General features: G+C 56.3%; 1 protein-coding gene across 1 annotated transcript; it reads left to right on the top strand.

The window, feature by feature from the left end:
• Positions 1 to 4,430: 4,430 nt before the first annotated feature.
• LGALS3BP (galectin 3 binding protein) lies at positions 4,431 to 15,401 on the top strand. Its single transcript, XM_081218831.1, has 6 exons — positions 4,431 to 4,586; positions 6,494 to 6,569; positions 7,653 to 7,844; positions 8,317 to 8,448; positions 10,731 to 10,983; positions 13,748 to 15,401. Exons 2-6 carry the CDS (start codon positions 6,518 to 6,520, stop codon positions 14,778 to 14,780), a joined length of 1,662 nt encoding a protein of 553 aa, XP_081074957.1. The 5' UTR covers positions 4,431 to 4,586; positions 6,494 to 6,517; the 3' UTR covers positions 14,781 to 15,401.
• The last annotated feature ends 243 nt before the right edge of the window (positions 15,402 to 15,644 follow it).

Below are 15,644 nucleotides of genomic sequence, written 5' to 3'. Positions count from 1 at the left end.
AACAGAAGAGAGTCCAGAAATAAACCCATATGTGTGTGGTCAATTGATTTTTGACAAAGGTGCCAGGGTAATTCAGTGGGAAAAAGATTTGTCTTTCCATAAGTAGTGGTGGGACAACTCTATTCGATATGGAAATAAATGACTGAAACCTGCCATACACAAAATTAACTCACATTAGATAATAGACCTAAATATAAGAGCTAAAACTACAAAATTCTATACATTTCTATGCAGTAGAAAATCTTTGTGAGTTTAGGTTAAGCAAAGATTTCTTAGATGTGACACCAAAAGTATGGAAAATGGAGCTTTTTCCAAACTCAAACCCTTTGCTTTTCAGAAGATACTGTTAAGGAAATGAAAAGGCAAGTTTTTCATTCCAAACAATTTGCAAGTCGTGTATCCGCTAAAGGACTTGTAGGCAGAATATATAAAGAATTTATACGGGCTTCCCTGGTGGCGCAGTGGTTGAGAGTCCGCCTGCCGATGCAGGGGACACGGGTTCGTGCCCCTATCCCGGAAGATCCCACATGCCGCGGAGCGGCTGGGCCCGCGAGCCATGGCCGCGGAGCCTGTGTGTCCGGAGCCTGTGCTCCGCAATGGGAGAGGCCACAGCAGTGAGAGGCCCGCGTACAGCAAAAAAAAAAAAAAAAAGAATTTATACGACTCAGTGATAAGACAACCCAATTTAAAATGTGTTTAAGATTTAAATAGACACTTCACCTCACCAAAGAGGAGGCATAAATGACAAATAAGCATGTGAAAAGATGCTCCACATCATGAGTCATTAAAACTACAGAAAGGTTCCACTACACACCCACCAGAATGGATAAAACTGAAAAGACTGTCAATACCAAGTAGTGGTAAGGATTTAAAGCTACCGGAACCATCATAGAAATTGCCAGTAGGGTTGCAAAATGGTTCAGCCACATTGGAAAACAGTTTGACAGTTTCTGAAAAAGTTAAACACACACCTACCATACGACCCAGTAATCTTATCCCTACACAAAAGAAATAAAAGCTTATGTTCACACAAGGACTTGTCTCCAAATGTTCCTAACAGTTTTATTTGTAATACAGGAGTCCCGCCTTTATCCACAGGGGATACTCTTCGACATCCCAGTGGATGCCTGAAACTGTGGGTAGTATCAAACCCCATATATACTGTCTTTTCCTATACATACCTACCTATGATGAAGTTTAATTTATAAATTAGGCACAGTAAGAGAATATCCGAGCTGCCAGCGTACTACTCGTGTGCTTTGGGACCATTATTAAGTAAAATAAGAGTTGCTTGAACACAAGCACTGTGATATCTGGACGGTCGATCTGATAACGACAACGGCTACTAACTAACAGGTGGGGTACGCTGGACGAAGGAATGATGCACGTCCCAGGTGGGATGGCGCAAGATTTCATCACGCTACTCAGAACAGTGCACAATTTAAAACTCACGAATTGTTCATTTCTGGAATTTTCCATGTAATATTTTTGGACTGTATTTACCATGGATAACTGAAACTGCAGAAAGCAAAGCCTCGGATAAGGGGGCGGTGGGGGGGGTGAGTGTAGTCCAAAACTGGGAGTGACCCAAATGTCCATCAATGCATAAGTGCAGAAACAGATTGAGGTCTGTCCACACAGTGGGCTACTACTCGTGAGAAAAGAACCAATTACTGATATTCTCAGTGACATCTCAAAAGCATGTGCTAAGTTAAAGGTTATATATTGTGTATTTCCATTTATATGAAATTCTAGAACATGCAGAGCTGCAGTGACAGTAAGCAGATCCCTGGTTGCCAGGGTTGGGGGCTGGCAGAGGGGATTGTCAGCAAAGGCATAAGAGAACATTTGGGGGTGATGAGAATGTTTTCTATATTATGATTGTCATGGTTACCATCTGTATACATTTGGCAAAACTCATTAAATCGATGCACTTTATTGTGTGTAAATTATTAGATCTCAAGCCAATTTTTTTCCTATAAATTTATTTATTTATTTCTGGCTGCGTTGGGTCTTCGTTGTTGCGTGCAGGCTTCTCTAGTTGCGGCGAGCGGGGGCTACTCCTCGCTGCGGTGCACGGGCCTCTAATTGCGACGGCCCCTCTCGCCGCGAAGCACAGGCTCCAGGCGCGCGGGCTTCAGCAGCCGCAGCACGCAGGCTCAGTAGTTGTGGCTCACGGGCTCCAGAGTGCAGGCCCAGTAGCTGTGGCGCATGGGCCCCGCCGCTCCATGGCATGGAGGATCCTCCCGGACCAGGGACCGAATGAACCCGTGTTGCCTGTGTTGGCAGGGGGACTCCCAACCACTGCACCCACAGGGAAGTACCTCAAGCCAGTTTTTTAAAAAAGAAAGAAAAGTGTGGGTTGGAATCCCAGCTCTCCCGCTCCCAGCTGTGTAAGTGGTTGGGTTTCCCCTCTCTGCACTTCCGTTTTCTCATCTATTAAAGAGTTAATAAGAGCAGCTACTTCCCGTGGAGGTTGGGAGTATTGAATGGGTCCTGTCAAAAGCTGACAGCAGTGCCGGCTTCCTCGAGGTTAGCGTTACAGGCAGCGCTCCGTGTTTGGTGGGGGGCGGGAGAGGAGGCACAAAGAGTGTCTTACAGGCGTCGTAAGGGTTCTGGTCTCTGACAGCCCCCAGCACTCTCGCCACCATGTCTCGGCTGTGGCTTCCTGCTTCCTGCTTACAACACTCTCACCACTGGCCCGATTGTCCACAGTGTCGGGGCTTTCAGCTGGTCTCCTTATCAGAGCTGAGCCACTCCTCTCTGGAGCAGATGGTCTCAGTTCCCGTTCTCGTTCCCTTTGTGGTCCTAAGGCTGGAGAGACCCTGAGAGCCGGAGGGGAACAGACACCCGTGCTTTGATTCCATGTCTGGGCCTCAGTCTGACATTTTACCACCTGCACACAAAGGACTTTCCAGCAGGAAAGGACTCAGGGAATAAAGATTCGGCAACTTGGGTTTTTCGACGTTGCCACCAGTACCTCCCAAAGGACTTCCTATGCACTCCTGACCTAGACTGGCCACTTATTGCTGCAAGTACCGATGGACGCTAGAAGTGACAATGCTGGGGTCTCTGTGTCAGCCAGCACTGAGGCTCCTTCAGCTGGATGGCATGTTAAAACTCCCCTGTCTCTTCTGCCACTTACGTTTCTACGGCTCTCCCCACTGATCTTTACGGTTCCTTTGGAGGGGATTAGATGAGCCGGTAGCCCCCTCAGACCTCACGTCTAGGGCAAATAGTCATTGAATGGTTGACCTGGGGGCTCACTCTCTTGGACGCAGGTCTGCCAGGGAAACTCTGTCTCCCCCAGTAGTTCTCAACACCAGCTGCACATGGGAACCACCTGCAAGGCTTTAATGCCAATGCCTGTCCCCACCCCAGAGATTGTGATTTAATGGGTCTGGGCCTTGGGAGTTTGTGAAACTCCTGGGTGATTCTCATGTGCCGACCAGGTCGACAGCCACTGGGTTAGAGAGACCTGGGGACATTCCAAGGGGACAACTCTTGTCCAGAACCTGGGATGCAAGTGACAGAAATAGAAGAGATCGATTGCCTCATTTAACCTTGAAGCCAGGGCTTGGCCTTGACTTCAGGCCAGCTGGACGCAGGTGCTCAAGCCGTAGCATCAGGACCGAGGTTCCTCCATCTCTCAGCTCTTCCCTCACCTGCATCCTCAGCTGGGCTTCCCTCAAGGCACAGTCTGGGGCACCACGGACATCAGCATCTCCAGGCCGCCTGCTCCCTGCAGGGTCCCGTTCCAGGAGCCTGAAGCTGACTCCCTGGGCCGGCTGGGATCACGGCGCCTCCCTGACACCATCTGTCTCCCACCCGCCAGGCCCAGGTCAGCCCCAGAGGAGTCACACAACCTGAGGGTGAGATGGGGGTGCCTCCCCAGGGGAAAATCGAGGTGCTGGCTCTCTGTCAGAGGAAAGGCAAGGGAGTGGGCGTGAGGCGGGCAGGACAATTTATGTCCACTCCAGAGGTTCCGCCCCCGCCCCAGCAGGGTGCAACATTCAGGTCAGGCTTGTCAAGTGCTTAGAGCAGAGTGAGCAGCCCCCTGGGCGGTGTCGCCTCTGCTGGCAGTGTGTGAGACCCAGGAAATGGTTCAGGGTGTGCGGTGAAAGAGCCCACAGTCCCCGGATGCACACCCTGCCTGTCCATGCCCACCCTCTGCTCTATCTGACCACTGTCCGCTGCTGCTCCTCCTTCCCCTCCCCCAGCGCCGGGGCCTGGCACTGGTCCAGCTCGGAAGAGTATTGAAATTCAAATGTGGCTGTCAGCCGCCTTGCTCTGGTTACAAAATCAGCCAGACACTGCCGCCATGGGCCGCTGCCACCCCCACCGCCCCAGTCAGCACCGAGGGGGATCGGGGTGGTGCAGAAAGCCTTGGCGGCAGCCAACCCCAGAAGAAAACAGTGTCAGGTGGTTTCTAGAAATCGAAACTAGACTGAGCTTTCTGAAGCATTTCCTGAGACCAGCCTGACCACGCTCTGTACTGGAAGGGTTTTCTGGGTTGAAGATTGGTCTGCAGAGGGATCCTGCAGGTGGGAGGCTTTAGGACAGCCATCAGCAGTTGTCTCAGGCAGGTAAGCTTGTGCCTCTTGCTCTCAGGTGGGTGTCCCTCTCTCTATACCATGTAATCTCATGGGGGCCAAGTCTCCCTGCTTGTACCCAGATGGGGATCTGGTGCTTCTCCTGAATCCAGGGACCATCACTGCTGCTCCCGTGTCCAAAGGGTCTCTGTGTACAGTTGGGCAGGTTGCTCACTGGCACACAAGGACACCAGCCCGAGGGGCAAGCAGGCTCGGAATTCAGCCAAGGTGCTCTCTCTGATCAGTGCTTTTCAGCCCAGGCTAAACCTGCCCAAAGGAAGAGCACCTTTTTCCAGTCTGCATAAGCTCTGTCCCACTTTCCAAATGAGTCAGGCCAAAACGGGTGGTCACGGCCACCTGAAGTACTGTGACATTTTCATACAACGTGCCAAGTGCCTAAATGGCCATTTGTCTGGGGCCTTGAGTTCCTGTTTCAGGATGAGCAAAGCTGGTGGCTGCCACTGTCTGGGGAGTGCAGAGGGTGACCAGCCATCCCCGTGTGCCTGGGACCGAGGGCATGTCCCAGGACACAGGAGTTCCCATGCTAAAGCCGGGACAGGCCCCAATGCACTGGGCGGTTGGTCATGCTAGCCCCTTGGCCATCTGCTGAGGTCAGTGTAATGAAGAGAGGGCACCCCCCCACACACACACACACCACCCACGGCTCCCCAGCTGTGTGAGCCCAGCCGGCTACCCCTCTGGGCTTCAGCCCTTCACTTGTAAGGTGGGGTCAATGGAGCATTGCTCAGGCTCGTGGTCAGGATCCCACGAGCCGGTGGTGTGAGCGGTGCTGGCCCAGGGATGCCGTTCAATGATGGTTAACAGGGCTTCATGCCCGGGATTGCCCGGGGGTCTGGTTAACGCAGGCCTGGGGCGCCGCCCCAAGGTCACCAGGCCCTGACTTGAGGGGCAGCCGCAAGAGAGGCCACATCCCTGCTCGCTGGGCCCCAGGGGTGAGTGTGGGTGTTGCAGTGACCACCCCCTTGTGCGGACAGGAGGGGAGGGAGGCAAGTGAGGGGCAGGATGGGGGTGAGGGGAAAAGTGAGCAGTGACAATTACATGGAACCACGAAGTCCAGGCAAAAGTGGGGAGACCTGGGTCCCCCCTGCCTGCCTGCCCAGGGCTGGCTGTGTGGCCTTGGTGGTCCCCCGCCTCTTCGAGCCTCTGCTCCTTGGGGACACTGACCTCAGAGGTCCTCGCATCCGGTGCCCCTCCCCCCAGCCTCTCCCCACCCACACCCGGCTGCACGGTCAGAGGCCTGGGCCTCAGCCCTGACCCCTGTCCTCCCCTCCCGACGCGCCCAGCCCAAGCTCTCTCACTGCTGGCTGTCCCTCTGTCACTCCTGCCCGGATTCCTGGGGCCTCCTCCTGATGCGTCCCCCGGCCCTGCTCTTGCCGCCCCCTCCCTTCCTGGGCTCGCTTGGTCCAGAACCCACAGAATGTTCTTCGTCTGCCGCAGACCTCAGGGCACCCCCTCAGGGCTCCATTGACTGAAGATAAAGCCCCATCCTGAGCAAGGCTCCCCAGGCCCTCCCAATCTGGGCCCCACACCCCCTGTCTTCTCCCTCCCCACCCTCCCCACCCATTCCCCCGCAGCCACGCCCAGGGCCTAGCTTTCTGAGATGGGCTCCTGTTCCCACTGTCCTCGCTGCCCAGAGACCCCCCTTCCTCTGGGCAGGTCTTCCTCGTCCTCGGAGGACCACCTTCAGATGAGGTAAGGGGCCCCCGCTGAGGCACCCGGAGCACCGGGCGCTCCCCAGGCTCCCGGCTCTGAGGGTGCAGACCCTGCACCCGCCGGCCGCCCTCCGTGAGCAGGGTCCGAAGGCTGGGTGGACACACCGGCCCTGGTGCCGAGGGCTCTCCAGCTCCACCGTCTCACTCGGCTGCCTCCTTTCGCTGCAGGACAAGGGGCTCCCAGGCAAGACCATGGCCCCCCTGCGGCTCCTGTGGATGTGGCTGCTGGTCGCGGGGATTCAAGGTGAGTGGAGCCCCGGAGATTTGGAAAGCAGCGTCTGTGAAGCTGCTGCTCCCTCGCCCTGTGGGGTCAGCCCCCTCTTTGCAGAAAATCAAGGCAATGTTCTGCCCGGTGCCTGAGTGACGGGAGTCAGCCCGGGTCTTCTCTCCTGCTTGAAGCCCTGGGCGTCCCGAGTCATGGCTTGTATGTTTCGGTGGGGGGATGCCAAGGGAGTCACCATTTCATCCGATGGGAACCAGAGGGAGCCGGCAGGAGGGGCCCACAGATTGGCCAAACCCTGGGGACACGAGGCCAGTGCCCTTTGGACACAGTCAGACTTCCAGAGTCCTGGACGGCTGTCCTCACCCTTCACACTTCGAGGCCCTTCCTCATCCTGGTGACCCCACAGAGGCCTGTTGCCCCGCATCTGAGAAGTGCCCTTCGACACGGCGCCCAGTTCCTGCCTGCCCCTGTCGGCTGCAGCGTGGGCTGAGGTGGGGCTGGGCAGGGGAGGTCAGCAGGCTGAGTCCCAGAAGAACAGGTGTAGGGCCAGGACCCTGCTTCCTCTCCTTGCCTGGCATGCTCTGCCTGAGTCCCGGGGCGCCCTGGGCCTGCTTGCTCCTGGAGTTCCCGCACGGCCCTTCCAGCAGTCCTCGCTGTGGTGCCCGGGCTGCACCCCAAGCCCCACCCCAAGCCCCAGACACCCTCAGTGGAGTCAGTGTGGGCCTCCGCCCCATCCCCCATTCTTTCCTTGGGGTCCTGCCACCCTACTCTCAGGTGGCACCGGGTACCCCCTCTGCCCCTCCTCTACCAATGAAGGGTTCAGACCTCAGAAACAAGAAAGGTGGAGTCTCCCCTCACTGTGTGTGTGTGGGATGGTCTATGTGTACTCTCCACTCCTCCCCGGGGTGTGATCCCCTCGAGGATGGATGGGGTCTTCAAAGCTAACGATCCAGGGGTCACCCCCTACTGGGGAGAACTTTACTGCCCCCATGAAAGCACATGACCCCCGAGGAGGGTGGGGCGGCCATGCTGCTGCCCTGGGATGGAGGCCCAGCACCCGGCCTTCAACCTTGCTGACCCCTGCTCTCCCTCGGGAGCTTGCAGGTGTGAAAGACGGTGACATGCGGCTGGCCAACGGGGACACCGCCAACGAGGGCCGCGTGGAGATCTACTACAGAGGCCAGTGGGGGACGGTGTGTGACAACCTGTGGGACCTGACAGATGCCAGCGTTGTCTGCCGAGCCCTGGGCTTCAAGAATGCCACCGAGGCTCTGGGCAGAGCCACCTTCGGGCCAGGTAACCTGCGGGTCCCCAGGTCCTCCAAAGCTGGACATGCTGCTAAGTAACCAGGCCCAGGAAGGGATCGTACCTAAGGCGGGCAAATGGCATTCCCGCCAGCTCAGTGCTGGCAGAGGTTTCAAAGACGCCAAAGCCCCCGTGCTGGCTGAGCACAGGCGGCCCGGCGCACACTCAGGCTTGGCCGGTGGCCATGTCCTCCAGCCCAGTGGCTCCACTCAGGGGAATTTACCTTCTTGAAACAGTTTCCCCCCAAAAGAAAAGTCTGTGTGCAGTGCCTGTGATACAAAAAAAGGGAAATCGTCCAAATATTCAGAGACAGGGGTAGACGCATAAATTATGGTATAATAATTTGATATCTACGAGGAAGACAGACCTTGTGAGAACAAGGCTAGTTCATGGTATGACGTTACAAGGGCCCCGAGAGCCCCAGCTCCCCCTCCAGGCTCTGTCATCCTTGCTGTGCCACCAGGAAGGGGCCCTATCATGCTGGACGAGGTGGAGTGCACAGGGACAGAGCCCTCGCTGGCCAACTGCACATCCCTGGGCTGGATGAAGAGCAACTGTAGACATGACGAGGACGCCGGTGTGATCTGCACCAACGGTGAGTGGGGGCGGGGGGGCGTGCCCCATCCTGAGCCCCAGGGCCCTCCCTGTCCCCCCGCCCAAGAGCTGCCACGGAGGCCCGAGCCCTGGATCCCAGGGACGGTGGTCACGCCGGCTCCCCACCCCTCCACGCGGATCACACACCTCCCCGTGCAAAGGTTCGCAGGTGGTGCCTGCTTTCCAGGAGGGGCAGGAAAGGCCCAGTTCCCACCACCTCACAGCAACAGATCCCCACTTCCTTACCGCCCCCCCGACCGGAACCGCTCAGAAATGCTCCATTTAACCCGATTCTCGGGCAATGAGCCACATTCCAAATACAGGCACACCTCGGAGATATCTCAGGTTCGGTTCCAAACCACTGAAAGCGAGTATCACAGTAAAGCGAGTCACAGGAATTTTTGAGTTTCCCAGTGCCTGTAAAAGTTATGTTTACACTATACCGTAGTCTACTGAGTGTGCAATAGTATTATTATGTCTAAAGAAACAATGTACATACTAAAATATTGAATCGCTATGTTGTACACCTGAAATTAATATATTGTAAACCAACTATACTTCAATTAAATAAATAAGCAAGCACACTTAGTTGGAAGCAGAGCTAGAACTGGAATAAAGATTTTCTGATCCTAGTCCAGAGTTCTAGGTCACTCCTGCAAGAGAGAAAGCAGCTGTCACCGGGTGCAGGCTCCTGACCCAGCAGCGCCCCCTCCCTGTGATGGGGGGAGGTGCAGGGAGGCTGACACCCGTGCTCAGCTGTACACGGGCAAGACCTTGTCGCATTAAGAGAGGATTGAAGCTGAAGAGTTTCAGATAAAATAAATATGCATATTTTCTCTCTTTTTTTTTTGTAGAGAACAAGTTTAAAGACTAGCCAGTTCTAAATATAATGGATCGATGGCGTAAAATCAGTGAACCAGAAAAGCTATCGATGAAAAAAAAAACACTCTACACACCTTAATTTTTAAAAGAATAATGTACATACCTTAATTAAACAATACTTTATTGCTAAAAAAAATGCTAACCACCATCTGAGCCTTCAGCAAGTCATAATCTTTTTCCAATAGTAACATCAAAGGGGACTGAGAATTACCAAAATGTGACACAGAGACGCAAAGTGAGCAAATGCCGTTGGGAAAAAAAAAAATGGTGTAGCTCAAGGCACAGTTGCCACAACTTTCAGTTTCAGAGAAACGCGGCATCTGTGAAGCACATTAAAACAAGGTGCCTGTGCACCCCGTGTCTACACACTGCAGGCTTATCTCTCGAAACGCCAGCATTTTGCTTCTGCTAGTTCTCATTCCAAAACATATTACAGCACACCCCCCGAACCCGGGCTTAGACAGCATGCTGAACGTGCTTTAGACATTTCTTGGGGGCAGAAAGACCTGATTGCAAACAGCCCCCGCCCTGCCCTCCCCTCAACGCCATCAGACTTTCTAAATGGACCGAGGCTGCCCCGCAGTTTTGAGTCCTCGGGTCCCAGTTTTATCTCGTCTCTTGTGACCACTTGTCCTTCTCCCTGGGCTCACACAGGGAGTGTGGGGGCACGTGCAGGAGACACACCTGGGCTGTGGGGCTGGGGTGCAAGTCAGGAAGCAGCCCTGGCCTGGTGGAGAGCCCCGGGGTGAGAGTAAAGGAGAGTCTGGGGTGCAGGGAGGAATGGGGGGGGCTGAACCCACCTGGTTTAATTGTCAGAATTGATTCAAACCTGTTTGTGGCAAAGAAAAAACAGATGGAATTTAATTCCCTGCTAAGCTTTGGGAGGGGCCAGGAGAGGCGGTGCATCACTCCCAAACCACCCTGGGGGCTTCAAGTAGCTTCTCTAGGCCTCGGTCCCCTGAAGGAGGCTGCTGAGAACCTCAAAACTCTAAATAGGGTTGCCATGAGACCCTCCCTCTTCAGACCAAACCAGGCAGGAGGTTTGGGTTTTAGAAGGTCATATCTGGGTGAGTGATTGATTGGGATGGGGCCCCAGGCTCTGGAAGTCAGCGCCTCCAGAACACCCACCTGGATGTGCTGTCTGAATCTGGGGGAGGCAGATGAGCTAAGTAGGGGTGTTTGATAGAGCGGGGGCTCTGGGCCACGGAGGGCAACAGCACCCTGTCTTCCAGGGTTGTTCTTTCCTTTCCTCCCCAGGAGCCTTTCTGAGTAGATAAGGCAGGACCAGGGCCACAATTTAAAGGCAGAAACTGACTCCAGGGAGCAAAAGTGTTTTCAGGTCACAAAGGAAGCAAGTGCCAGGGCCCCTCCTAACACGGCACGTTCCCTTCTACCTCTTAGAAACCAGAGACGTCCACACCTTGGACCTGTCCAGCGAGCTCCCCGCAGCTCTAGAGCAGATCTTTGAGAGCCAAAAGGGCTGTGACCTGTTCATCAGGGTGAAGATGAAGGAGGAGGACGAGCTGGGCATGTGTGCCCACAAGCTGATCCTGTCCACCAACCCCGAGGCACACGGCCTGTGGAAGGAGCCAAGCAGCAGGATCACCATGGAGGTGGACACCGAGTGTGTGCCTGTCGTCAGAGACTTTATCAAGTGAGTGCCCTCGGGGCGGGGGGCTGGGGACTGGGCAGCATCCCCTCCAGGCAAACCGCAGGGACAAGGGATATGGCACCGATGACAGCCATGCTTGGGTAAACACACTTGTTCACACTTGTGCGCACACACACACATTCATACATTTGCCTTCACAGCCATGCATCCTCACATTCACACGCACATTCTTATGCATTCTTTCTGCAGGGGCTGTGAGAGATGGGGCGGCACACACACACACACACACACACACACGCGCACACGCACACACACATGCACACCCCTGTCTCTCAGGTGTCGTAAGTATCCAAAAAACAACTATTAAAGGGTCTCCCTCTTCTCACCTGACTGATCTGCTCACTCGAAAAATTTTTTTAAAAACCTGAATCCAAATCTGTTGCCGGAGAAAAGTGGGGGGAAGCCCTCAGGTGGGGCCGCTCAGGCCTCGGGTCTAACCAGCGGGCCGGCCACGCTCAGGAGCCCGTCTCCCAGATGAGGAGAGTGGGCCCCGAGGGGCGGCCCCTTCCCCCCAGACCGCTGTGCTGGGGGCCACTCTGTCCCCACCCGAGGGGCCTCCCGGGGGCTGGTGTTCTGAGAGCATCGATTTGAAAAAAGAACCACGTCTATGAAAGCTGTTCTCTCTCGTGGCCCAAAGCTGTAGGTAGCTGAAAGTGACGTTTAAGAGAAAACAACAAATGGCGGTTAAAACAGATTAAAGTGGTTTCTTTTTTTTTTTTTTTTTTTTGGTTTGGGGGTACGCGGGCCTCTCACTGTTGTGGCCTCTCCCGTGGCGGAGCACAGGCTCAGTGGCCATGGCTCACGGGCCCAGCTGCTCCACAGCATGTGGGATCTTCCCGGACCGGGGCACGAACCCGTGTCCCCTGCATCGGCAGGTGGACTCTGAACCACTGAGCCACCAGGGAAGCCCTTAAGTGGTTTCTTTTCAGCCAAGGACAATATAAGAACTTGGCAGCCATCCTGTGCCCCTCCTAGCGGGACTGATATCTGTAATGCGTTTGCGCCTGTCCCCAGCTTCCCGGCCCCAGCTGCAGTCACCGCCCTTGGTCAGAGTTCAGTGATTTTCTGGACTGTCTGGCCATGTGCTCCGGCTCTCTCTCCCTGTCTCTCCCTGTCTCTTTCTGTCTCTCTGTCTCCCTGTGTCTCTCTCTGTCTCTGTCTCTCCCTCCCTCTCTCTCTCTTCCTTTCTCCCTGCCCCTGTGTCTCTCCCTCCCCTAAGGCAGAGAGGCTGCAGTGAGCCCCGTCCAGGCCCCCGAAGGCCTCAGAAGACCCCTGCTCACTGCGGCTGCCCCGCACGCTCCCCTTCCCTCTGCCCAGTGGTCCCCACGCGGCACCTGCTGTTCAGAGCCTTCTGTCAGTAATCCAGCTTCTCACCAGTTTCTGGGGTCTCTGGGGGTCACTAACACCCCAGGGCCTTTGGTCTTTTTTCTACCTTTCAGGATGTTTTCTTCCCTGATGGTGGGGCAAGGCCGAAGGGCTGATTGCGACCCCCTGTCCCCAGCCACTCGGATGCCCGCCTGAAGCTGGGGGTGGCCAGTGTGCCCAGACCGGGGAGAGCCAGCCGGGCTGGGGCGTCACCGGGTGGGAGCTGCACAGCTCCCAGTGGCTGGGAACCATCCCTCTCTGGCCCCAAAGCGGGATTAAGAGGTGGTGACAGAAACATTCTGCGGTTTCCTCGCTCCCTTTGTCAATGGCCATCTGCGGGGCCCCCGGTGGCACCCCTTGCCTATGAGAGAGGCAGTGCCCCGTCCGCTGTCCGGGTGCTGCCCAGGGCGGAGGTTCCTGGGCTCAGGCCACCACCAGGCAGATACCCAGCTATGGGAGACGGGCCAGAGGGTGCAGATGCCCTTTTTTACCCCAGAGTTCACGGTCATCAGCAGGATCAAGTGATGTGTTGAGTGCACGAGGGCAGAGAGGGTGGGAGGAGGGCGGGCCCACCTCTGCCACCGGCACTGGACACTGCGGGGCCCCAGCTCTGCTCTGGGCGCCCCCAGCTCCATGTACAGGTGACAGGGTAGCCACCAGGTCCGCTGCTCCCTGGAAGGCTCAGCGTTCGAGAGAAACCATGGGGAGAGTTTGGCTCTTCCCAAAGCAGGACCCCACTGCCCATGTCCCAGGAGACAGCAGCCACAGCCTATCGTTTCCCCTCCCAGCAGGCTCCCTCCGCACACGTCTTCACACAGCAAAGGGCTTCCTGGTGGCTCACCGAGTTACATGGCAGATGGCACAGACTGGGTGCTGCCCGCGGGGCTCACGGCTGGTGGGGAAGGCAGATAGGAGGTGGCCAGCGGCGATGCCCATGTCACGGGAACACCAGACAGGTGCTGGTGTCAGAGGGGCGCCCACGGGCACCCAGTGGGGGCCCGAAGCGGTCTGGCCAGGTGCGTGACGGTGGGAAGGGAGGGGCAGGGCAATGCTGATGCCCAGGAGGGCCGGCAGGCCCTGGCGCCCAGGGTCCCGCCCGCGAGGACGATGGTGACGGTGGAGGAGGTGGTGCAACCGCCTCCCTCACAGATGAGGATGAAACAACATCCTCAAGGAGCCTGGGATCCGCCCACACCTGGCTCTAAGCAAACGGGAGCTTGGAATGTGGGTTGACCCAGGAGATAAATCAGGGGGCTCTGAATGCCCCTTGAAATAGCTAGCACCGCGGGTGTCAGCGGTCAATAGCACACATGCACCAGGTCACACCTGTTGTCCTGCGGGGAAGGAGTATCACCAGGCATCAGCCCTTGTCTCCCCGCAGGTACCTCTACTCCCGGAGGATCGACGTCTCTCTGGCGTCAGTGAAATGCCTGCACAAGCTCGCCTCTGCCTTCGGGGCCAAGCAGCTGCAGAGCTACTGCGGGCACCTCTTTGCCATCCTCCTCCCCCAGGACCCCTCTTTCCGGACGCCCCTGGACCTCTATGCCTATGCCCTGGCCACCCGGGACCCTGTGCTGGAGGAGATCTGCATGCAGTACATGGCCTGGAACTTCGGGGCCCTGACGCAGGCCGAGGCCTGGCCGAGTGTCCCCACGGCCCTGCTCCGAGACCTGCTCTCCAGGACTGAGCTGGTCACTCCCAGCGAGCTGGCCGTGCTGCTGGCCTTGGATGAATGGAGCCAGGAGAGGCACATCTCCCACGGGGAGGTGGAGAGCTTGGTGGAGAGGGTGCGGTTCCCCATGATACCACCCAGGGACCTCTTCACGCTGCAGTTTAACCTGTCCCTGTACCAGAGTCACGAGGCGCTCTTCCAGAAGAAGATGCTGCAGGCCCTGGAGTTCCACACCGTGCCCTTCGAGCTGCTGGCTCAGTACATGGGCCTGAACCTCACTGAGGACACCTACCAGCCCCGGCTTTACACCTCGCCCACCTGGAGCGCCTCCGTGAGGGGTTCCACTTACAACCCCTCCAGGTCCTTCCAGACGCCCCAGCACCCCAGCTTCCTCTTCCAGGGCAGCTCAGTCTCCTGGTCTTTAGTCTACCTCCCCACCATCCAGAGCTGCTGGAACTACGGGTTCTCGTGCTCCTCTGACGACCCCCCCGTCCTGGCCCTCTCCAAGTCTAGCTACTCCAATCCCACTATCGGTTATGAAAACAAGGCCCTGATGCTCTGTGGGAGGAACTTCGTGGCGGACGTCACCAACTTCGAGGGCTGGAAGGCCCTGATCCCCAGCGCCCTGGGCACCAACAGCTCCAGGAGGGCTTCCTTCTTCCCCTGTCCGGCAGGGTCCTTCAGCAGCTTCCAAGTCGCCATCCGTCCCTTCTACCTGACCAACTCCACGGGTGTGGACTAGACCCGAGGCTGGGGGAGCCAGGGTGGCAGGAGCGCCTGGAGGCTGGGCACCTCCTATCCTGCACCTCCTCTCTGCAACCATCTCCAGCCACCGGCCACCAGATGGCCCCCCTGCTTCCGTTGATCTCTCCGAGCTTAAAGAAATTACTGGAAGGTTTCAACTAGTGCAGTCCACAAACCGAGAACTTCCACTTCCCACTGCCCAGCTGGTTTGTCGGGAAGCAACAAGATGTGAACGAGCAGGAGTTGTCGGGTCTTCTACCCTGCCTTTCACTCCGCCCTCTGCTGTCCCTTATCTGAGATCATTAAAGTTGCACTGTGAGGGCTTCCCTGGTGGCGCAGTGGTTGAGAATCTGCCTGCTAATGCAGGGGACACAGGTTCAAGCCCTGGTCCGGGAGGATCCCACATGCCACGGGGCAACTAAGCACGTGAGCCACAACTACTGAGCCTGCCTGCCTAGAGCCTGTGCTCCGCAACAAGAGAAGCCACCACGACGAGAAGCCCGCGCACCGCAACAAAGAGTAGCCCCCGCTTGCCGCAACTGGAGAAAGCCTGCGCACAGCAACAAAGACCCAACACAGCCAAAAATAAATAAATAAATTTATTAAAAAAGAAAAAAAATTGCACTGTGGTTCCTAAGTTCTCTTGTTCATGCGAGTTGTTGAGTCCACTGGGTGTTCGGATATTGGGTGTGCTGGGCCCTGGGGTCCAGTGAATGAGCAGACCCAGTCCTTTCCGTGTGAAGCTGCAGTCTTGTGGGTGAGACAGGCGATCACAAGTAAAACACTTGGGGTAAATACAAGCTGGAGTAACGGGTGATGGAAACCAGAGGGTGGCAGGGGGGAGGCACAGGCTGGAGCTACT

The sequence above is a fragment of the Mesoplodon bidens genome (genome assembly GCF_964165515.1).
Source record: "Mesoplodon bidens genome assembly, chromosome: 19".
Classification (NCBI taxonomy): Eukaryota; Metazoa; Chordata; class Mammalia; order Artiodactyla; family Ziphiidae; genus Mesoplodon; species Mesoplodon bidens.
This window is presented reverse-complemented; position numbering and strand designations above follow the sequence as displayed.

Coding starts and splice junctions, on each gene's coding strand:
- LGALS3BP (XM_081218831.1), top strand. CDS start 6,518: ATGGCCCCCCTGCGGCTCCTGTGGATGTGGCTGCTGGTCGCGGGGATT. Junction 6,570..7,652: donor GCTGGTCGCGGGGATTCAAG/GTGAGTGGAGCC, acceptor GGGAGCTTGCAG/GTGTGAAAGACGGTGACATG. Junction 7,845..8,316: donor CAGAGCCACCTTCGGGCCAG/GTAACCTGCGGG, acceptor CTGTGCCACCAG/GAAGGGGCCCTATCATGCTG.